The sequence below is a fragment of the Schistocerca americana genome, chromosome 10 (assembly GCF_021461395.2).
Source record: "Schistocerca americana isolate TAMUIC-IGC-003095 chromosome 10, iqSchAmer2.1, whole genome shotgun sequence".
Lineage (NCBI taxonomy): Eukaryota > Metazoa > Arthropoda > Insecta > Orthoptera > Acrididae > Schistocerca > Schistocerca americana.
The window spans coordinates 161,149,768-161,175,016 of record NC_060128.1 but is presented as its reverse complement, the minus strand read 5'-3'; the positions used below and the strand labels follow the sequence as shown (position 1 = coordinate 161,175,016).

Sequence of the window (25,249 nt, the reverse complement as noted above, 5' to 3'; positions counted from 1 at the left end):
TGCTATCCGTTGGAAGTGACTCAAACTTGGCGCGCTCACTTAGGAGACTTCGGATTCGTAGCATTGTTTTCGGCTGAGAAAAAAATGCAGTGCATTACTTTCTGCGCAACCTTCGCAATTCAAGCTTCTACGTTAATGGGAGGAGGAGATTACTGTTTAACGTCCCGTCGACAACGAGGTCATGAGGGACGGAGCACAAGCTCGGATTAGGGAAGGATGGGGAAGGACATCGGCCGTGCGCTTTCTAAGGAACCATCCCGGCATTTGCCTGAAGTGATTTAGGGAAATCACGGAAAACCTAAACCAGGATGGCCCGACGCGGGATTGAACCGTCGTCCTCCCGAATGCGAGTCCAGTGTGCTAACCACTGCGCCACCTCGCTCAGTCTCTACGTTAATGCATTCTAAAGATACGGCCATGTAAGTCACAAAGATTGATACTTACAAGCTGACTCATAAAAATCAATACATGAACAATCTACATACGTGTCGGCGTTGGTGGTCTAGCAATAAAGCTCGTGCCCCCGTACTGAAAGGTCGGGGTATCGGATCTAGGTCGGACCACAAACTTTTATCTTCGTTTTATCCCAGGCTTCATATCACAGGGATGTGAGGAGTCGCTAGAAACAACACGTGTTTCAATTTTAACATCAAACTTTAGATCTCCTTTCCCAGGTTGGATAGCTGGAGTAGCCTACTTTAGGGACACGCAAGACGCCAATAGAAAGACTTGGGCTAGGCTTTTGAACCACACCAAATTATGTTTGATATTGTACATATAATTAAGCTAGTGTGGAGCGCTGATTCTGTTGGTACCTATTCGGCATTTTTGATTAACGTATCGAAATATGAAAATTACGAACTAATGAGCTTAGGTTAGTGCTTGTATACACAGCTCTACGGTTCAAGGATTACCAAGTGATGGCGTACCGTGATGGAGCTCTCGTCCATGTACCGCAGGTCTGCGCCGTCCAGCCCCACCAGGATGTCGTAGGTGGCGGAGCAGAGCGACTGGGCCGCCGCCACCAGCAGGCTGCGGGGGCGGGCCCGTGGGGGCGGCGGGGGCGGCAGCGCGGGCGGCAGCGGCGGCGACCCGCAGGAGCTGCCCGACGCCGAGCCGCCTCCGGTGGCGGGGAACAGCGAGAGCGCCGCCGGCGCCGTCAGGGCGGCGGGCGTCGGCGGCGGGGGCGGCGTCGGCTCCACCTGGAAGCAGTAGTCCCGCCTCGTCATAGCTCTCATTCTCAACTCGCTGGAGGCCGAAATATCATCTCACACTAAATGAGTTTGCCAATGGCGAGCTTGGCAGTTGACTAACAAGGAGTATGGCCGGCACGCTCGCAGTATGGCGCCCCAATTACAGAAAAGTAGCAATATTTACGCTGCTACATAAACACAGGTCGTTGTTTAAAGTTGTTCCCAGAAATATCGAAACGCTCTTGACCGATTTACATCAAATTTTTACCCTGTGTTCTAATAAACGTACCGTATGTGATCAAAAGTATCCGGACACCTGGCTGAAAATGACTTACAAGTTCGTGGTGCCCTCCTTCGTTAATGCTGGATTTCAGTATGATGTTGGCCCACCCTTGGCCTTGATGACAGCTTCCACCCCCGCAGGCATACATTCAGTCAGGTGCTGGAAGGTTTCTTGGGGAACGGCAGCCCATTCTTCACGGAGTGGTGCATTGAGGAGAGGTATCAATGTCGGTCGGTGAGGCCTGGCACGAAGTCGGCGTTCCAAAACATTCCAAAGGTATTCATAGGATTCAAGTGAGGACTCTGTGTAGGCCATTCCATTATACTCCGCCACAGGCCGTGCATTACGAACAGTTGCTCGATCGTGTTGAGAGATGGAATCGCTCTTCAACAGTTGGAAGCAAGATGGTGCTTAAAACATAAATATAGACGTGTGCTGTGATAGTGCCACGCAAAACAACAGGGGGTGCAAGCCCACTCCATGAAAAACTATACCACACCATAACACTACCGCCTCCGAATTTTCCTGTTGGCACTACTTACGCTGGCAGATGACGTTTCCCGGGCATTCGCCATACCCACACCTACCATCGGATCGCCACATTGTGTACCGTGATTCGTCACCACACAACGTTTTTCCACTGTTCAATCGTCCAATCTTTTCGATCCTTACACCAAGCGAGGCGTCTTTTGGCATTTACCGGCGTGATGTGTGGCTTATGAACAGCGGCTCGACCATGAAATCCAAATTTTCTCACCTCCCGCCTGTCATAGTACTCTCAATGAATCCTGAATCAGTTTGAAATTCCTGTGTGATGGTCTGGATAGATGTCTACCTATTACACATTTCGACCCTCTTCAACTGTCGGCGGTCTCTGTCAGAGAACAGACGAGGTGGGCCTGTAGGTTTTCGTGCTTTACGTGCCCCTTCATGTTTGTACTTCACTATCACATGGGAAACAGTGGACCTGGGGATATTTAGGAATGTGAAATCTCGCGTACAGACGTATGGCACACTTGACACTCACTCACCTGACCACGTTCGAAGTCCGTGAGTTCCGCGGAGCACCACATTCTGCTCTTAAACGATGTCTAATGATTACTGAGGTCGCTGATATAGAGTACCTGGCAGTAGGTGGCAGCGCAAGGCACCTAGTATGAAAATGTATGTTTCTGGGGGTGTCCGGATACTTTTGATCACATAGTGCATATATACACGTAAAACGGGAAACGTTGTTGCCAAAGAGTCTCGAAAAGATTTTGACCGATTTATTTCAAATTTTGACACGCTGCTCTTCTAAACATTGGGACAGTCATGGACTATACATTTTATTAAAATATATATTATGTAGTCCACAGCTCGTGGTCTCGTAGTAGCTTTCTCGCTTCCCGAGCACGGGGTCCCGGGTTCGATTCCCGGCGAGTTAGGGGTTTTCACCTGCCCCGAGATGACTGGGTGTTGTTGTGTCGTCTTCATCATCATCATTCACCCACATTAAGGTCAGAGGAAGGTAACGGCAAACCACCTCCATTAGAATCATGCCTAGTACGGCGGTGCGGGTCTCCAGCGTCATTCCCCTGCGCTATGTCAAGAAGCATGGGAGTCCAAAAAATGGTTCAAATGGCTCTGAGCACTATGGGACGTAACAACTGAGGTCATCAGTCCCCTAGAAGTTAGAACTACTTAAACCTAACTAACCTAAGGACATCACACACATCCATGCCCGAGGCAGGATTCGAACCTGCGACCGTAACAGTCGCGCGGTTCCGGACTGAAGCGCCTAGAACCGCTCGGCCACCGCGGCCGGCTATGGGAGTCCATTTCCATGTATTATGTAAGTAATATATAATAGGGAAAATAGCTGACGAAAATCCCGAGTAGTTCTTGGCCGACATACTTGAAATTTTTACATGAACATAGGCTGTATACGAATTCATTTTAAACAACAGGTTTTCTGTTAAAATAGGCTGCGGGAAAGAAAATTTTGTGCTGTAAAAATGGTTGGTTTAGTTTTTTCTCTACGAATGAATTTTGAACGTTCTCACGATCCCTACGTGAGCGACACGTTTATCGTTATACTGCAACTAACATTTCAGTGTCAAAATGCTCAGAGTGACGTCAAAATTGGGAAGTAGAATATTGACGCAGGGAGAAGCGTCATAGTACAAATAAAATAAAAATTAAAAATAAAAAACTAACGAAAATTTTACGAATCCATGGCGCTGTAGCTGTCAGAACACGCACACCAACAAAGGCGCAGCACACGGCTGTTCCTCAGTTTGCGTCATTGAAGCCCAAAATGAAGGATCGCACGCTGCTGGTAAAGCTCTTTTACAAGAACGGTGTCTGTGTGCCAATATCCCTGCAGAACTTCCGGTCACTCAAGGGTATGAAGTAAGGCATTGGTCCGATGTCTGCTAGGAGTCTGGAGAACGATTGCAAAATTCGAAGAGCAGAGTGACAGAGAGAGGAAATCAGTTAATCTGACGTCTGTCGAAGATACAGGTACGGCCACATCACCACAGGAGGGTGCGGGCGTTCAAATAAGATGAAATGATGTGGTGAGGCCCTCAACTACGTACCCTCGGACTAAGAGTTGCAATATTATATGTTTTGGCTGGTTTCGTTGTCTAGGGGTTGGGATACGTAGTTGCCGCATTACAGGCCAAATACTGTTGAGTCTACAGTATACAATATGAATATACACAGGAATCGAATGGTCGAAGGTTCCTATCACTCGGCAGTTGCGAATATTGAATGAATAGACATTCATAAATGAAAGACTGCAATTACATAAAATCTGCAGGTACTATTTTAACGACTTTAAATGATGAATACAATAGCAGAAGTGCCTTTAAGAATGCCCTTTATTACTGTAACACTCTTATTGGTGTCGATGGTCCAGCAATATAAGTTGAATAACAGGGAAACAATTGATTCCTACTTCACGTAATTAGTTTTGAACAAGAACATAGCTCACGAGATATTCACTTCTAAATGCATACTACGTCTTCACTGCAGAAGCCCGGAAGTCTCACCAGAGCACAGGTCGGCACTACGACATATTTCTATCTATCGCGAACACGGGCAAACTGCTCCACTCTCTAAGTCTTTCCCGCGACCACCCGTCGCGCCTCATCGTCCATCAGCCTCTACATGTCCTGTGCTGTACTGTCCAGAACTGCCCGTGTCCTTTGCGACTGTCCCTCGAGCCACACTATTCAGAACTCCCTCTCCAACCACTTCGGTAGTCGCCTCCCTTAGTAACGAGCGCTGTGATTGGCGATAGCCCTCCCGTCATGTCTCCAAGCCAACGCACACTCACAAACATTTTGAATCGCATTTGAAATACTGGATTTACATTTAAATAACTTGAAATTAAATAAATATTCCTACGGCTGGACGGTAAAGAAGCTCTAAGACACATTATTAAATACATAAACAAATCAAAGAAACATATATCAAAGAAATAGAAAAAAAAGGTAGGCCAGTAGCCTAATGTCTCTGTGCTTTCTTAAATACAGTAAATAATTGACGAATTTCTTCATGAATAGTATATATCGGATATAAACGAAGACATAGAAGAATAAATACACTCCTGGAAATGGAAAAAAGAACACATTGACACCGGTGTGTCAGACCCACCATACTTGCTCCGGACACTGCGAGAGGGCTGTACAAGCAATGATCACACGCACGGAACAGCGGACACACCAGGAACCGCGGTGTTGGCCGTCGAATGGCGCTAGCTGCGCAGCATTTGTGCACCGCCGCCGTCAGTGTCAGCCAGTTTGCCGTGGCATACGGAGCTCTATTGCAGTCTTTAACACTGGTAGCATGCCGCGACAGCGTGGACGTGAACCGTATGTGCAGTTGACGGACTTTGAGCGAGGGCGTATAGTGGGCATGCGGGAGGCCGGGTGGACGTACCGCCGAATTGCTCAACACGTGGGGCGTGAGGTCTCCACAGTACATCGATGTTGTCGCCAGTGGTCGGCGGAAGGTGCACGTGCCCGTCGACCTGGGACCGGACCGCAGCGACGCACGGATGCACGCCAAGAGCGTAGGATCCTACGCAGTGCCGTAGGGGACCGCACCGCCACTTCCCAGCAAATTAGGGACACTGTTGCTCCTGGGGTATCGGCGAGGACCATTCGCAACCGTCTCCATGAAGCTGGGCTACGGTCCCGCACACCGTTAGGCCGTCTTCCGCTCACGCCCCAACATCGTGCAGCCCGCCTCCAGTGGTGTCGCGACAGGCGTGAATGGAGGGACGAATGGAGACGTGTCGTCTTCTGCGATGAGAGTCGCTTCTGCCTTGGTGCCAATGATGGTCGTATGCGTGTTTGGCGCCGTGCAGGTGAGCGCCACAATCAGGACTGCATACGACCGAGGCACACAGGGCCAACACCCGGCATCATGGTGTGGGGAGCGATCTCCTACACTGGCCGTACACCACTGGTGATCGTCGAGGGGACACTGAATAGTGCACGGTACATCCAAATCGTCATCGAACCCATCGTTCTACCATTCGTAGACCGGCAAGGGAACTTGCTGTTCCAACAGGACAATGCACGTCCGCATGTATCCCGTGCCACCCAACGTGCTCTAGAAGGTGTAAGTCAACTACCCTGGCCAGCAAGATCTCCGGATCTGTCCCCCATTGAGCATGTTTGGGACTGGATGAAGCGTCGTCTCACGCGGTCTGCACGTCCAGCACGAACGCTGGTCCAGCTGAGGCGCCAGGTGGAAATGGCGTGGCAAGCCGTTCCACAGGACTACATCCATCATCTCTACGATCGTCTCCATGGGAGAATAGCAGCCTGCATTGCTGCGAAAGGTGGATATACACTGTACTAGTGCCGACATTGTGCATGCTCTGTTGCCTGTGTCTATCTGCCTGTGGTTCTGTCAGTGTGATCATGTGATGTATCTGACCCCAGGAATGTGTCGATAAAGTTTCCCCTTCCTGGGACAATGAATTCACGGTGTTCTTATTTCAATTTCCAGGAGTGTATATATATAGGCATGCTGCTACCGTTTTTTCGTGTAACTGTGGAGTACTTATGGCCTGACGTGATCAATAGTAATTAGCCACTTTGACCTCATATAACTCACGTACTATTCAAGTTTCATGCCTGTAATTCATTCCAATTTAGGTTTACACTAATAGCTTCCTAAAGACATGACGATCCACAAAATCGGATGAACCGTTTAGATTTTGGAAATTCATTGCCGGGTCTTACTTGTATAATTTACAGTCAGATACTAAACTTTAAACTAATAAAGATATTGAAAATCTGACTACACCATCAGAATCGTCGTGCAAATAATGATAATGTACATGCTTCTTTTTAAGGTGTCATGATTCCTCTGGCTATTATGAATTTGTATATGAACTGAAAAATGTCTGCCGTTATGGTTTCACAAAGTCCGCCATCTTTGGCACTCCTGGCATCTCCTTCATCGTCGCAGCATCACCATGGAATTCCCAGCCATGCTGTTGGCCTGGACCCTGGCTAATGTTCGACACCACGTGGCCGCTGATGAGCCACCGCTCGCCGAGAGGCCCCAGCGCCGCCACGCCAACTCCAAACTTAGAATATTTTCAGGACGCCACAACTCGCCCATTACAAGGGGTCGAACGGTGGCGCGCGAACTAGCAGTGCAGCGGGGAATGTCCGAACGTTGGACATGCTTGCGAGTACGGTGTATAACATACTACGAAAAATCCTGCATAGATTTCCACACAAAATCACCCACGATGTTCAGGAGTTGCTCCCTGCTGATGTCCCAGCGAGACAAACGTTCCCTCTGGAATTTCTCGCTCGCAAATGGACAATGAATGACCACGAATTTTCTCCGGATGGATGAAGCACATTTCCTTCTCCAGGGACATGTCAGTACGCAGAATTGCAAAATATGGGCAACACAAAGTCCGCGCGCACATCAACCGTTACTACTTCATTATGTAAAGGTGACTGTGTGCTACAGGTTGACGGCATCGAATATCGTAGGGCCCTATTTTTCCGAGGAGACGAATACTGTGGGTCTTGTTAGCTGCACCGTCATTGATAAAAGCTGCGAGTCTTTTGGTCACTAACATCAGTCCAACACTTCAACAACGGGATGAGTGGGTGGGACCATTTTTATGCAAGATGGCGCTCCTCCGTGCGTTGCAGAGCCAATGAAGCAGCTGCTGCAGAGGCGTTTCGGAAATGCTGAGAATTCAAGTGGTTCAAACGTCTCTGAGCACTATGGGACTTAACATCTGAGGTCATTAGTCCCCTAGACTTAGAACTAAGTAAACCTAACTAACCTAAGGACTCACACACATCCATGCCCGAGGCAGGATTCGAGCCTGCGACCGTAGCAGCCTCCTAGAACCGCTCGGTCATATCGGCCGGATGCTCAGAATTATCAACCTTCATTTCCTTACAGCCTACCCGTCCAGGTCACCTGATCTTCAATCGTGTGATTTCTGGCTGAGAGATTAAACTCGCTACACTAGTAAACATCTACTTGACACACCAAGATATTAATGTACATCTGCACAAATCTTCATTACTATTGCCAATTTTTCTCATGTTTACCATTATTATTTGATTTTTTACTGTTATTATTATTGCTTTTATCATGATCTGTATGTATAGCACCTGTTGTAAAATACTGCCAGCATTTACTTTATTAGGTCTTAGTCATGTTTATCATTATTATTTGACTTTTTTTTACTGTTATTATTATTGCTTTTATCATAATCTGTATGTATAGCACCTGTTGTAAAATACTGCCAGCATTTACTTTATTAGGTCTTAGTCATGTTTATCATTATTATTTGACTTTTTTTTACTGTTATTATTATTGCTTTTATCATAATCTGTATGTATAGCACCTGTTGTAAAATACTGCCAGCATTTACTTTATTAGGTCTTAGTCATGTTTATCATTATTATTTGACTTTTTTTTACTGTTATTATTATTGCTTTTATCATAATCTGTATGTATAGCACCTGTTGTAAAATACTGCCAGCATTTACTTTATTAGGTCTTAGTCATGTTTATCATTATTATTTGACTTTTTTTTACTGTTATTATTATTGCTTTTATCATAATCTGTATGTATAGCACCTGTTGTAAAATACTGCCAGCATTTACTTTATTAGGTCTTAGTCATGTTTATCATTATTATTTGACTTTTTTTTACTGTTATTATTATTGCTTTTATCATGATCTGTATGTATAGCACCTGTTGTAAAATACTGCCAGCATTTACTTTATTAGGTCTTAGTCATGTTTATCATTATTATTTGACTTTTTTTTACTGTTATTATTATTGCTTTTATCATAATCTGTATGTATAGCACCTGTTGTAAAATACTGCCAGCATTTACTTTATTAGGTCTTAGTCATGTTTATCATTATTATTTGACTTTTTTTTACTGTTATTATTATTGCTTTTATCATAATCTGTATGTATAGCACCTGTTGTAAAAATACTGCCGCATTTACTTTATTAGGTCTTAGTCACTACTCTTTATTCATATTGTCACTAGAGTAATCTAATTTTCTCATTTAAACTATTGTCATGAGGTAACTCTGATGTGTGAAATACTGCATGTGTGGAACACTGGTCCGATGTAAGAGAGGGCCTGATGGCCCTAATCTGATCAGGTTAAATAAATAAATAAAATAAAAAAATAAACGAAAGATGTGTTCAGTGCTCCAGTTACCAACGTAGCTCAACTGAAGGGACGCACTGGCGCACTGCATTAAACCATGGAGGTATGGTTGGAATCCTCGTCAGGTTCCTCTTTTATTTTCTGGATGTCCGTTCTTTAGTTCTCGCCGTTTATAAGGAGGACATCATTTTGTCGCATGTCAGTAGCCTATTACGTGACGGATCCATCAAAATGCGTAAATGTGCCAACCAACCCCACAGTTCATAACCATAATAGGTCCTGTCAATTACATGAGGACGGCTTTTCGATAGTGTAAACAAACGATGAATACGTTAGATACGGTTTTGGCGCTGAGTGCATTTGATAACCAAGCAGCTGCTGCTTTTGTATATACTGCAGGGTACCCTCAAAGGCCCCGTCCCGATAAGAATGTTTCTCGTCGCCTGGAGCAACGCCTTCGCGATACCGGAAATCTTCGTCCAGAAGTAGTGGACTGAGGTCGTACAAGGACTCGACATACAGCACGAACAGAAGACGCGGTTCTTGAAACTATTCACCAGTCGTTTCAGCAAAGTACTCGCAGTTTTGCAAGGCACTTACAGGTATCTCAAAGATTGGTTGTTGAAGTGTTGCACTATGAATAACTGCATCCATATCGTTACACGTGAACTCAATACCGGCTGCCAAAAGACCGCATTCGACGAGTACAATATTGTGAATGGCTTTTGCTCCAACTGGAAAATAACCAACATTTTATAAATAATGTGATACGGACAGACGAATATGGTTTCACTCCTGAAGCATTTTCAGCCTCCACAATAGCCATAGAGGTCGGAACAGATCCCACATGTCACACTTGAATGTGGCTATCAGGTATGTTTTGGCGTGAACCTGTGGGCTGGAATCGTGAGACGAGTGCTTTTGGGTCTTTACCTATTGCCGGACAAGTTGAATGCTTCCCTGTACGTTTCTTTGTAATACGTTGCCAGACGCACTAAAAAAAGTTCCACTTGGTGTTCGGCGACAGCTAAGGTTTCAGCATGATGGTGAACCGCGCTACTCTTTGGAATGACATGCATAACTATTTAAATGGAGCGTTTCCATGGAAATGGATTGGTTATGGAAGTCAAATGTTCTGGCCTCCACGTTCCTGGAGCATAGCCCACTAGATTTTTACACTACTGGCCATTAAAATTGCTATACCAAGAACAAATGCAGATGATAAACGGGTATTCATTGGACAAATATATTATACTAGCGCTGACATTTGATTACATTTTCACGCAATTTGGGTGCATAGATCCTGAGAAATCAGTACCCAGAACAACTACGTCTGGCCGTAATAACGCCCTTGTTACGCCTGGGCATTGAGTCAAACAGAGCTTGGATGGCGTGTACAGGTACAGCTGCCGATGCAGCTCCAACACGATACCACAGATCATCAAGAGTAGTGACTGGCGTATTGTGACGAGCCAGTTGCTCGGCCACCATAGACCAGACGTTTTCAATTGGCCAGAGATCTGGAGAATGTGCTGGCCAGGGCAGCAGTCGAACATTCTCTGTATCCAGAAAGGCCCGTACAGGACCTGCAATATGCGGTCGTGCATTATCCTGCTGAAATGTAGGGTTTCGCAAGGATCGAATGAAGGGTAGAGCCACGGGTCGTAACACATCTGTAATGTAACGTCCACTGTTCAAAGTACCGCCAATGCGAACAAGAGGTGACCGAGACGTGTCACCAATGGCACCCCATACCATCACCCAGGGTGATACGTCAGTATGGCGATGACGAATACACGCTTCCAATGTGCGTTGACCGCTATGTCGCCAAACACGGATGCGACCATCATGATGCTGTAAACAGAACCTGGATTCGTCCGACAAAATGACGTTTTGCCATTCGTGCACGCAGATTCCTGTCTGTGATGCAGCGTCAAGGGTAACGACAGCCACGGTCTCCGAACTGATAGTCCATGCTGCTGAAAACGTCGTCGAACTGTTCATGAAGATGGTTGTCGTCTTAGAAACGTCTCCATCTGTTGACTCAGGGATCGAGACGTGGTTGCACGATCCTTTACAGCCATGTAATAAGATGCCTGTCATCTCGACTGCTAGTGATACGGGGCCGTTGGGATCCAGCACGGCGTTCCGTATTACCCTCCTGAACCCATCGATTCCATATTCTGGTAACAGTCATTGGATCTAGACCAACGCGAGCAGCAATGTCGCGATGCGCTAAACCACAATCGCGATAGGGTACAATCCGACCTGTATCAAAGGCGGAAGCATGATGGTACGCATTTCTCCTCCTTACACGAGGCATCACAACAACGTTTCACGAGGCAACGCCGGTCAACTGCTGTTTGTGTATGAGAAATCGGTTGGAAACTTTGCTCATATGAGCACGTTGTAGGTGTCGCCTCCGGCGCCAACCTTGTGTGAATCCTCTGAAAAGCATCTTCTCCCTGTCGGTTAAATTTCTCGTCTGTAGCACGTCATCTTCGTGGTGTAGCAATTTTAATGGCCAGTAGTGTAGTTCTAAGTTCTAGGGGACTGATGACTTCAGATGTTATGTCCCATAGTGCTTTGAGGCATTTGAAGCATTTTGTTTTGTGCGAAAGCAACGGCGAGTCTGCATAGCTGTTCATCACGTCACTGCCTCCTCTCACTGAGGTAATGGTTTACAGTGCCGAGCTCACGCCACCCGTTCTTGGCCGCACTGCACGCCGTTAGAGCGTTGCCACAGCCTCGTTTCTTATATTGCGCTTCTATTAAACCTGTTGGTGGTACTATGTACTGTTAGGTGTACTTTTGTCTTGAACTGGGATGAGGAATGGCATCCTTACTGCCAAATGTAGTGGCGTGGCAAGACAGCCAAGCCACTCGGAGGTAGCCGAAAGGCACGCGTTAAGCTCACGCAGATTGGCGTGAGATCTGGAACAGGTCAGAGAAATAAGACTAGCAAAACAGGAGGTAACTGGTAGAATACTTAACTTTAATCCATAAGTGGTGTACATCGGTCTTGACTGTACATGCTTCAAGATAAATATCAAATGCTATGGCGCCTTGCTAGGTCGTAACAAATTACGTAGCTGAAGGCTATGCTAACTATCGTCTCGGCAATTGAGAGCGTAATTTGTCAATGTAGCTTCGCTAGCAAAGTCTGCTGTACAACTGGGGCGAGTGCTAGTCAGTCTCTCTAGACCTGCCGTGTGGTGGCGCTCGGTCTGCAATCACTGACAGTGGCGACACGCGGGTCCGACGTATACTAGTGGACCGCGGCCGATTTAAATGCTATCACCTAGCAAGTGTGGTGTCTGGCGGTGACACCACACCAAATGTGGCATTTTTTTCTTCAACCTTTATGTGCCTATTACCCTACTTTCCTGTGTGGTTAAATCTGTACTAGTTTCACAAGCTGCGACATCGTCGCGAAAAAAAGAGTCACCCGTATATGTAATAAGTTTCCTTTAATTTACGTCTATGGTCAAAAACTTTTTGTTAACAGGTTACCGGTTTCGGTAATCGTACATGTGATGTTGTTTATATGTATTTGACGATGCTGGTGCTGATTCTGCATTTAACATTTGACGATGCCACTATGGCATGTACATGTGATGTTATATGTATTTGACGATGCTGGTGCTGATTCCGCATTTAACATGTACATGTGATGTTATTTATATGTATTTGACGATGCTGGTGCTGATTCAGCATTTGACATTTGACGATGCCACTATGGCTGCAGTACATTTGGACTCCTTTTTTTTTTTAAGCAGATCTGATGATGGTCATTAAAGACCGAAACCGGTAATCTGTTAACAAAAAGTTTGTGACCATAGACGTAAATTAAAGGAAACTTATTAAATCTGCACTATTTTTCGCTACAAATATAGGACTCCACCTCTATATGGTACGTACTGTTTCATGTCGGCCATCATTGTTTATGATTGTTCGTGGCCAACACGGCAGTGTACAGTGCCTAGTTAGATGTAAAAGAGGGTCTGGGTCTGCTGGTGTGTGTAAGTGTGTGTGTGTGTGTGTGTGTGTGTGTGTGTGTGTGTGTGTGTTTTTGTTCAAAATGGTTCAAATGGCTCTGAGCACTATGGGACTCAACATCTGAGGTCATTAGTCCCCTAGAACTAAGAACTACTTAAACCTACCTAACCTAAGGACATCACACACATCCATGCCCGAGGCAGGATTCGAACCTGCGACCGTAGCAGTCGCGCGGTTCCTGACTGCGCGCCTAGAACCGCTAGACCACCGCGGCCGGCTGTGTGTTTGTGTGTGTATGTGTGCATGGGTGTGTTTGTGTGTGCATGTGTGTGTGTATGTGTGTGTGTGTGTGTGTGTGTGTGTGTGTGTGTTGGGGGCTGGTGATAGGAGGGGGGAGGGGGGGGGGAGAGAATTCCTAAGGGACCAAACTGCTGAGATCATCGGTCCCTAGACTTAACACACTTACTAATCTAACTTACGCTAAGGACAACACACACACCCATGCCTGAGGGAGGGCTCAAACCTCCGGCGGGAGGGGCCGCGCAATTCGTGACACGGCGTCTCAAACCGCGCGGCCACTCCGCGCGGCGTCTGGTGGTTGTAATGTTGCCCAGATAGATAGATAAGGAAGTCTCATAGAGAACGGGAGTGGCGCAGCATGCAGAGCGCACAGTGGATGTATGGAGCGGATACCTCTGTCTGGAAGGCAGCAGGCGGCGGGATGGGACTGGCGCCAGTGAGCTGCTGCTGCGGCGACGGAGTGAGCGGCTGCGGCACTGGCGCCAACGGCACTGGCGCCACGGCGGGCTGCGCAAACAGCAGCGGCGTCAGCGTCCTGACGGACAGCTCGGCCACGGCGGACGGGTTGTCCGTGTCGAGCAGGCTGCAGCCGCCGGAGGACGCCTCTGGTATCTGCGCCAGCTGCTGCTGCTGCTGCTGCTGGGGCTGCTGCTGGGGCTGCTGGGGGTGGCCGGACAGGTGGGCCGGCATGGGCGGCGCCGTGCGGCCGCCCACCGGGTACAGCGCGACGCACGCCTGCCCGTTGAAGGCGGGCAGCGCCGCCACGCTGGCGCCAGTCTGCACCACCAGGTTGGCCAGCGAGCAGCGCTTCGGCTGGTGGTTCTGCGCCCCGCGCCACGGCGTCGGCGGCGGGCCTGACCACAGCACGCGAACCGGGGCGTCAGCAGTGCGACTATAGCCTCGAAAAAGCCGTTAAATCGGCGACGAAGGTGGTACAGAAGATTGACAGGCCGCATGCAGCTCAGCACACTCACTTGGAGTTTTGGACAACAGATGAAGCAGCGATTAGTATGATTAATCAATTATTCAAAAACAGTCTCAATCGCATTTATTATTATTATACCGCCAACCGGTTTCAACGAGACGCAGGGGTCATCTTCTGGGCGTTTACACCTTTGGTCGACTGCTGGTGGTGTCGCTCCTGTCTACATAACGGCTCTGTGAATGTAGGAATGATAACAAGTTTAACTGAGTGAACGGACTACACGCCACAGATTGCGAATGAAGAGGATACGAAAGAAAATGAAAGGCTGAGGAGTAGCACAGATGACACTAGTGAGAAACTTAAAATTAGGGGTCGCATAGGAAATGCCATCCAGGAAAGAAGGAAAAAAAAAAAAAAAAAACTTTATGATGGATGACGCAAGAGGGACATAAAAATGAATCTAGTAGAGAAAGAGAGAGGACACCTTACCTAATTGAGGTACAGGTATCGGAGAGTTACCACATTTAAGAATGACATTTCTCAAAACACCTCCAGAGTGGAGCATTGGAGGTGAACGATGGACTGCGAGTCTAAAGATTTGAAGATGTAGCGTTAAGGAAAATAGCTAAACGCCAAGTAAGGTAAGAAATGGGAACGTTCTCCACAGAATCGACGGGGAAAGGAGTATGAGCAGAAGAAGTAACATGGCAGTCATTCCGTCTTTCGTGACTGTATGAAGTCTCAGATGCTTCCGTTTTAATTAAGGCTCGAGGTCTAGTACAGACAGGCGTACGATTTCTAGCACACTTCATTGACACACAGTATTTTCGCATTTTTACATAGCCAAGTTCACTCTATGTACTTTGCTTAAGTCGTGCGCAATGTGATCGTCATTTGTTCACAGAACTGTAGGCTGAAGACAGTTTAAATAAAGGGAAACGCGTTTGGTCCAGATAAGACTTTAGAATATTTCAATCGCAAAAGGCGGAAGAAGTCCCATGTTACTTGCAGAATTATGGTTGCGGAAGGACATGACCAAAAACAGAAAGATAACGTGCGTATGAAGAAAAAACTGACTAGAAGAGCGGACGGAATGGGAGGACATGTGTTAAGGCATCAGGGAAAAATTCAGTAGTACTGTAGAGGGCAGAAACTGTAATGGGAGAGAAAGGTTGGAATGTATATACGAGAGCCCTCTTTTTTCAACTTCCATTGGTCGACTGCTGGTGGTGTCGCTCCTGTCTACATAACGGCATGTAGACAGGAGCGACACCACCAGAAGTCGACCAATGGTGTAAACGCACAGATGGTGATCCCAAGGTCGGGTTGAAACCGGTTGGCAGTATAATAATAATAAATGCGATTGAGACTGTTTTTGAATAATTGACAATCACTTTGGACTACAAATAATGCAAGATCGAGAAGTCTTTGGATTGAAACGGGTGCACAGCAATGAAACTCACAAAAAAGGAGAGACTACGCTGGTCACGTGTGATATTAACCGAAAAATTGGCTCTGTTGCAGGAGGTAATGCTGCTTGAAGCTAAGTTCTCGGTGAACGAAACACGGGCTGGGAAGAAGGCAAGTCTGACAATGGAGGACGTGACCAAGGAACATCAGAAGCGACTACAATTAATAAAGCCGTGAAATGTGTATTATTATTGGACAAGTATCCAAGGAGTTCCAGCCAATAATATCCAAACAGCAGACTCTCACAGAAAGCAAACCGAAGAAGAAAGCGACGTGGAGTAGCAGAAATGCGGCTATCGATACACTTGACATCAAAATTGGGAACCACGAAGCAGGTGAAATGGATTATTCTTTCTTGGAAGTAAAATAACATTTGGCGGACGAAGTCGGGAGGATATAAAGAGCAGGTCAGCAGAGGCGAAGAGGGCATTCATAGCCAAAAGAAATCTCTTAGTATAAAAGCCGGAATTACGTTTGGAGCACAGTATTGGACGCACGACAATCAAGGACTGCTGAGAAACGAGGAGGTTCCCTGCAGAGTCGGTGAGGAGAGGAACATGAAAATTAGACTAGAAGAAGCGACACGGCGATAGGACATGTACTACGATCTCAAGTAATAACTTCTATGGTACTTGAGAGAGCTATAGCGGGTAAAATACGTAAGGGAGCGGATAGAATGGAATATGCACAACAAATACAACAAATAATTGAGGATACAGAGCGCAAGTGATACTTTGAGATGAAGACAAAGGAGAACAATTCGTGGCAGGACCCGTGATACCAGTCAGAGGAGCGAAAAAAAAAAAGGGTCGACATCTCTGCAAGCTATTGCTCCTCATTCATTACGACAATTCTGTTTCCTTTGTCGACGTTTGTAGCAATGCTATGGACTTCCCAAAAATAATATTTGTATTCATAGTGGCAACGGTTAATTAGTCAACTAAAGCTTCATTATCATTAGTGGTATATTAGCTCAATGCAGTTTTAACAGTCTTCAGTTATCTAGAACCGTCATGAGCCATTTCATCAATATTTGATATGACTAGTGTAGTCATGATTTTAAACATAGCAATCATTTCTTTAAGCATCTTTTTGCTCAGTGGCGGCTCGATATCAACGTCAACCCTTTATTTCACATTTCAGTTTCGACCTGCATAAAGTACAGTAATATAAGTTTGGTTAAGTATCCATTGGGTAAAAATTGAACAACGTGGACATCCCTTGCTGTTCTGTCTTATCGTTGTCGCTATTACTGCTAAGTCTAAGCGGTTTATTACGCTCTTTTTCTATCTTATTAACACTTTCAGCAGTACTCTGGGAATCCGATATTTTGTCTCCTCCCACGTATGGACATGCAACGTGTCTAGAATCTAATTAGTGCCTCAGTCAACTGCCTTTTAATTAAGTCCTATTTAATTTCAATATCCACACAAAGCTTTTCTTTCTATGAGTAAACAGCCTGCCCGGGACTTCGAGTAATAAGCAGCTGACGAAGAACCGAGAGGGGACAATAAGAATAGAAGAAGTGGAGAGACGCGTGTGGACTAAAATAGGCGTGGAGCAGGCCACAGTCTGTATCATCTACTGTTCAACGTTCGAATCGAAGAATCTTTGAAGGAAATGATACAAAGTTGAAGAGTGTGACTAAAATTCAAGATGAAAGAGGACATTGCAATACTCTGTGAATGTAGGAATGATAACAAGTTCAAGTGAATGAACGGACTACACGCCACAAATTGCGAATTAAGAGGATACGAAAGAAATATGAAAGGGCTGAGGAGTAGCACAAATGACAGTAGTGAGAAACTTAACATTAAAATTGGGGGCCGCACAGCAAATGAAGGAATTATGCCATCAAGGAAAGAAAAAAACTCTATGATGGATGACGCAGGATGGACATAAAAAGCAATCTAGTACAGACAGCGAGAGTATACCATACCGTATTAAGGTACTAGTATCAGACAGTTACCACATTTGAGGATGACATTTTTCAAAATACCTCCAGAGTGGAGCACTGAACGTGACCCATGGACTCCGGGTTTAAAGATTTGCAGCTGTAGTGTTACGGAAAGTTGCTAAAAGTCAAGTGAATTATAACGTAAGAAATGGGAACGTTCTGCACAGAATCGACGGAGAAAGGAACATGAGAAGAACAAGTAACATTGCAGTTATTCCGTATTTTGTGACTGTATGAAGTCTCAGATGCTTCTGTTTCAATTAAGGCTCAAGGTCTAGTACAGACAGGCGTACGATTTTTAACACAGTTCATTGACACACAGTATTTTCACATTTTTACATAGCCAAGTTCACTCCGTGTACTTTATTTAGATCGTGCGCAATGCGATCGTATTCTGTTCACAAAACTGACCGCTGAAGATAGTTTAAATAAAGGGAAACGCGTTTGGTCCAGATGAGACTTTAGAGTATTTCAATCGTAGAAGGTGGAAGAAGTCCCAGGTTACTTGCAGAATTATGGTTGCGGAAGGCCATGTCAAAAAACAAAAAGGTAACGTGCATATGAAGAAAAAGCTAACTAGAAGAACTGATGGGATGGGTGGACATGTGTTAACGTATCACGGAAAAATTCAGTAGTGCTGTACAGGGTAGAAACCGTAATGGGAAAGAAAGGTTGGAATACATATACAAGAGCCCTCTTTTTTCAACTTCCGATAAGCCATAAATAAAAGCATAGATCAAAACATATTTAATCACTAAAAGTTAAGCACACTTATCTTTACTTCTTGACGTAATCACCGTAAAAACTGACGGACTTGTCGTACCTGCGGACCAACTTTTCCATGTCCCTTTCATAAAACGTGGCAGCCAATGAATTGTGACCGGAGTTGAAATCTGTTAATCGTTCCCTACAAACATAAGGAAATAGTTTAGCAAAGTTTATGGCAGAATGAGCGAAGAGCGATTAAAAAACAAGAAACGTGCTTACGTCTGGAACTGTTCTGGTGCATTGATAACGTCTGTCCTCACAGTAATGGTACAGCCCAACGACCCTTTGAACAACTGCAATGGGACATTTCCGACCACTTGCTGTGCTGTCCCGAGTGACCTCCGTCTTTTCCCTCAGGTAAACAAGTGGCTAGGTGGCAGACCTTCCAAACTAACGGAAAGCTTCAAAACAACATCGAAACTCACGTCAGTTTTACTTTTTTGTTAAAGACGATCGATTTGGGTCATAAATAAGACCATCTTCAGGTCCGATTGATGATCGAAATCGGTCGTCTTAATAAAAATAAAATAGTGCAGTTGCCTCATCAAAGTTGTCCAGCATCGTCTATACAAAATATTTCTCATTTCATTTCATTGGCGGCAACATTTAATGAAGAAAATCTAGGAAAAATTCACTGTCATGCTTGGATAGCACAGAGATAACAATCCCTGTCCGCCGAGCGCTGTTGGCAAGCAGGGTACACTCAGCCCTAGTGAGACCAATTAAGGAGCTACTTGATTGAGAAGTAGCGGCTCCAGTCATGAAGGCTGACAACGAGCGGGAGAGCGGTGTGCTGACCACATGCCCCTCCATATCTGTATCGAGTGATGACTATCGGCTGGGGATGACACGGCGGTCGGTCGGCACCATTGGGTCTTCCGGGAGAAATTTGTCCACCGGTACGACAAGTGCGACAGTGGTGAGGGTAAGTGACTTTGATAATGTATCAAATTTTTTAAATAACCTTCTCATTTTTTTCCAACTTGCAATAATCGACAAATGTAAGAACCATCGTACAACAAATGATCAAGGACTGACGGTAGGTGATTATCTGAGGTGAAGAGATTAGTAGAAGTTACAGAATGTTGGCGGATTGCCCCAAGACAGCGACAGGAAGAGAGAAACAAACAGCAGATGCGAGGATCAGACGTACCGATGTTGGTGCTGCTGTCCTCGTCGGACTCAAAGGCCGGACTGGAGGAACGCTCGCCCTCGATGGTGTTGTTGGCAGTGACTGGGGTGGGCGCCACAGACTTGGCTGACTGCTGCTGTTGCTGCTGCTGCTGGTGATGCAGCTGCTGTTGCTGCTGCTGTTGTTGATGGTGCTGTCGGTCGGCGAAGCTGGCCGTCTCGGCGGTCGTGGTGGTGGTCGTAGTGGCCGTGTGGCTGTTGCTGGTGCACCGCTGCGATGACGTCTTCTGGGACGAGGTCGAATCCCCGGAGACGGCTGCACCCACAGGAGTGGCTGCTGCCGACAGTTTGACCACCTGATGGAGACTACGTAATACAGTAATAAGTTGTACACTGTCTGATCAGAAGTATCCGGACACCCCCGTGTAATGTCGAACTGACCACTAGATGTCAAGAGAGACGGACCCACCAGTGTAAAAGGAGGCAGGGAGAGACTCACGTCCAGCTTCATCCAGAATAGGGTACTTTGGCTTGACATGCATCTACCCAGTACACTACCGACTGAAGACCTGCAATGGATCACTGTGCGAGAGGCTCCGACAGGCGGGGTGAATATTTTATCAGGAGCCTCCTCACTCACCGGACTGCCAGATCTGCACATTTGGAACCGGCGTGCGGCATCTGAATATCACTCGAGAGCCTCATATCCTTCGGAACTTTCACCAAGTGTAGGCAATGAGGACACCCATAATCGAAAATCAAAACCGTCAGGCCAACCAAGGGAGAGGAGGCGCCGAGCATTTGGTGTTGTTAGATCTTTAGTACCTCCGACTACATGCTGATGCACCTGGACTTCGAGCTACAATAGTGTGACACACTACTGGCCATTAAAATTGCTGCACCACGAAGAAGTGCTATAGACGCGAAATTTAACCGACAGGAAGAAGATGCTGTGATATGCAAATGATCAGCTTTTCAGACCATTCACACAAGGTTGGAGCCGGTGGCGACTCCTACGACGTGCTGACATGAGGAAAGGTTCCAACCGATTTCTCATACACAAACAGCAGTTGACCGGCGTTGCCTGATCAAACGTTGTTGTGATGCCTCCTGTAAGGAGGAGAAATGCGTACCATCACGTTTCCGACTTTGATAAAGGTCGGATTGTAGTCTATCGCGATTGCGGTTTATCGTATCGCGACATTGCTGCTCGCGTTGGTCGATATCCAATGACTGTTAGCAGAATATGGAATCCGTGGGTTCAGGAGGGTAATACGGAACGCCGAGCTGGATCCCAACGGCCTCGAATCACTAGCAGTCGAGATGACAGGCAACGTATCCGCATGGCTGTAACGGATCGTGCAGCCACGTCTCGATCACAGGGGGACGTTTTCAAGACAACAACCATCTGCACGAACAGTTCAACGACGTTTGCAGCAGCATGTACTATCAGCTCGGAGACCACAGCTGCGGTTACCCTTGACGCTGCGTAACAGACAGGAGCGCCTGCGATGGTGTACTCAACGACGAACCTGGGTGCACGAATGGCAAAACGTCATTTTTTCGGATGAATCCAGGTTCTGTTTACGGGATCATGATGGTCGCATCCGTGTTTGGCGACATCGTGGTGAACGCACAATGGAAGCGTGTATTCGTCATCGCCATGCTGGCGTATTGACGGCACTTTGAAAAGTAGACGTTACATTTCAGATGTGTAACGACCCGTGGCTCTACTCTTCATTCGATGCCTGCGAAACCCTCCATTTCAGCAGGCTAATACACGACCGCATGTTGCAGGTCCTGTACGGGCCTTTCTGGACACAGAAAACGTTCAACTGCTGCCCTGGGCAGCACATTTTCCAGATCTCTCACCAATTGAAAACGTCTGGTCAACGGTGGCCGAGCAACTGGATCGTCACAATACGCCAGTCACTACTCTTGATGAACTGTGGTATCGTGTTGAAGCTACATGGACAGCTGTACCTGTACACGCCATCCAAGTTCTGTTTGTCTCAATGCCCAGGCGTATCAAGGCCGTTATTACGGCCAGAGGTGGTTGTTCTGGGTACTGATTTCTCAGGATCTATGCACCCACATTGCGTGAAAATGTAATCACATGTCAGTTCTAGTATAATATATCTGTCCAATGAATACCCGTTTATCATCTGCATTTCTTCTTGGTGTAGCAATTTTAATGGCCAGTAGTGTAGAACGATTTATTAAGGGTAGCCTCCAAGTATTTCAGTATTAATTATTTGAGCTCATGCCGGATCTCTGGCGTTTCCTGTGAGTTATTCATTGGATTAATGGATGAAGACAGTTGGTTGGCTACGTGTCAATATTCCTAGGCATTGTTATACATTAGTCCGTAATTTATAATCATGCAATGAAAAGAAAGTGCTTTGGCAGATTTACGATTCAGAGTCACGTTTTGTTTTTTGTTCAGTATTATTTGGCTACAAATGTCAATGTGCTCAATGTAAGAAGCAAGCTGTAATTATTATTGATCGCTTTCTGTTGGCATGCCACGTAGTAATTATGGCCTTGATACAGGCAATCATATCGCCTAACCCTTCCGTGCTCTACGCATGGTGTGTTGCACTATAATAGTACAATTTTAAGATTAGTTGCTCTAGCTCCAGACTGGTCGAACACCGCTAAATTTTAAAATTCCTAAAACTTTTTGGCATTCAGTCTAACTTCTTCTTATAATGTTTAAGAATTTTAATTTTATTTAATATTTATGATGGCGCTTACTTAGGTAAGCTGTCATAAAAGTACTTGTAGTTTTGTGATTATATAATGCATTTACCGTAGATATGATATATAGAATCTCTTAACGATGTTTTGTCAGGAAGAAATCATCAATAAGATTTTTTAGCATTTCAGAACTTATATATTTGAAGTCATGGTTGGTTTTAAATTACGTATTTGACTTTTAATGGTAGAAACTATCAGTGCAACGACGCCTGTCGTGCTTGTTGTCAGTTCATGTCATGCATTGACTGTTGACAGTCAGTCTTGTGGCCCCCTAATAGGCATGACGTGTAATCGTATGGATCCAATGTGAGTGGCGATTTGTGTACACGGTAATTTTAACTTTTACTTTTGACGTGCCAGCACATCATTCATATGTTGCTCATTTGGAGTTTTAGTGGAAAGATTTTGTGTGCATCTAGCCCAAGATTTTTATAATAACCTGTACGAAGGTATGGTGTCACTGATTTCTTTATGGGTTAATCTGGCATTATTTGTTAAACGGTTTGTAGCTCCATTTGTAATGTTATTACAGATCTGATGATGGTAACATAGTTTACCGATACTGCGTATCCGCAATACAGTTTTTTATTGCCATCTTGTCTATGAAGTTTCTCTTCTCTTAAGGAGGTTAAGAGGCCACACCAGAATTTGGAGGTATAACTACATTATATTGAGCTTCATAGGAAACTGTGGAAATACTCCGCAAAAACTGTAGTAGCAGCAGACATGTTTTCATTAGCGAGCCTGGAGAGCTCACTGACTTCGGATGTCGACTCGTCATTGGATGACGCGTAACAAATGAATCAGGGAAGTGTCAACCCTTCTAAATCTGTACAGGCAATGCAGGTATTGATTGTGAAGTGGAAACTCGAAGGAACAATACAATTAAATCAAGACCAGGAAGACCTTGTGTGCTGATGGACGAGGACCACCGAACTTCTCGGAGGATAACAGTAAAAATCGCATGAAATAAGAGGATGGAGTCATTTCTGAGTTCCGAAGTTTATCGGTTGTCCACCTAGCCCAATGACTGTTCTTACGGAGTTAAAATGAATTGGGTGCAGTGGCAGAGCAGCTCATTATAAATTACATATTTCTGATGCTAAGAGACGTCTGAGGTGTCTAAAAACAAGTGATTTGGACTGATGAATCATGCTGTGGTCTGTGCCAATGAAAAAAAAAAAGAAAAAAGAGCGTATGGCATTGGTGGCTGGGAGACCACTCGCGGGGCGGTTCGGCCGTCGCTCCACAAGTTATTTAACGCCGCTACGGCGACTTGCGAGTGAATGAGGATGAAGTGATGATGAAAGACACACAACACCGAGTCATCTCGAGGCAGAGAAAACCCTGACCCCGCCTGGAAACGAAGCCGGGACCCCGTGCGCGGGAAGCGAGAACGCTACCGCAAGACCACGAGCTGCGGACTGTGGCAAGGAAGTGCTAGGGTTTGGGTTTGGTGAATGGCTGGGAAACGCCATCTGCCATCATGTATAGTATCTACAGTGAAGTACAGAGGAGGTGGTGTCACGATATGAGATGTTTTTTGTGGTTAAGATGTGGTCCACTTATCGCGCTTAAGAAAACGCTAAATGCGGAAGGACATGAATACATGTCATAGCATTGAGTACAGCACACAGTAGAGGAACAGTTCAGAGGCCCTGATCGTATCACCAGGACAGTACACACTCTCACAATTCAGCATCCGTAAGGCAGCAGTGTGTGAACAATGATATTCCTGAAATGGATTGGCCTTTTGTCAGAAACTGAATCCAATGGAACACCTCTCGCATGAGTTAGAACGTCGACTTCTATCAGACCCCAGCGTCCAACATCACTACCTTCTTTAGTTTCGACTCTTAAGGAACACAGGGCTACTTTTTCTTCACAGATATTCAAAGTCGCCATTAAAAATGTCCCCAGCAGGATTCGACACGTTGTCGAGGCGAAGAGTGGACGCACCACAAATAATAAGTATTCGAGCCAACGGCCTTGCCACAGTGGTAACATTGGTTTCTGTCAGATTACCGAAGTTATGCACTGTCGGGCTTGGCTAGCACTTGGATGGGTGACCATCCGGATCTGCCAAGTGCTGTTGACAAGCGGGGTGCACTCATCCCTTGTGAGGCCAATTGAGGAGCTACTTGATTGAGCAGTAGCAGCACCAGTCACGAAAATTGACAACGGCTGATGTAGCGGTGTCCTGACCAAATGCCTCTCAGTTTTTTAAATAGGTATCCGAATACTTTTGATGAGACAGTGTACGTTGAGGCAATAGGCAGGCTCCGTAGCTGAGCGCTTTACCTGCCTGATATCAGAAGCACACAGGTTCATTTCCAGGTATTGCTAGGGATTTTCGTTTCCTGGGAGGACTAGAAGGGGGTGCACAAGGCTTCTAAGAGCACTGCAGAGGTATTCGAGTGCGAAGTAGCGGCTCCACTGTCTGCAAAGTCGACAACGGTCTGTAGAGTGGTATGCTGATACCATGCTGCCCCCTCTCCTCCCACATGGCATGGTGGGATGCAATCTTTGTTTACAAGTTGAGGCATGGAGCAGAACGTCTACAATGAAATTACATTCCGCCTGGTTGTGGATTTGGCAGACATTTTCGTGTAGTCATTAGAAAATGAAAATTATAGAGAAACTGACAGGTTGTATGAGACCACGTAAACACGAAGATAGCGTTTCGTTTGCCGAATACTGCCAGCACGAATGTAAATGTATGCAGCAGTATTTCGGCATTTTGCGAGAAACTGCGTACATATGCTTGAAACATGGTACGTTGTG

At 45.9% G+C, this 25,249-nt stretch overlaps 1 protein-coding gene across 1 annotated transcript in view; it reads right to left on the bottom strand.

The window, feature by feature from the left end:
• LOC124552324 overlaps window positions 1-25,249 on the bottom strand; it is a 143,072-nt gene that overhangs the window by 39,011 nt on the left and 78,812 nt on the right. The window contains exons 6-10 of the mRNA XM_047126596.1: window positions 19,921-20,071; window positions 19,728-19,848; window positions 13,848-14,308; window positions 1,174-1,248; window positions 930-1,055 (exon numbers count right to left, since the gene is read on the bottom strand). Of these exons, the coding sequence (XP_046982552.1) occupies window positions 930-1,055; window positions 1,174-1,248; window positions 13,848-14,308; window positions 19,728-19,848; window positions 19,921-20,071 (934 nt within the window). The remainder of the gene's footprint in view (window positions 1-929; window positions 1,056-1,173; window positions 1,249-13,847; window positions 14,309-19,727; window positions 19,849-19,920; window positions 20,072-25,249) is intronic.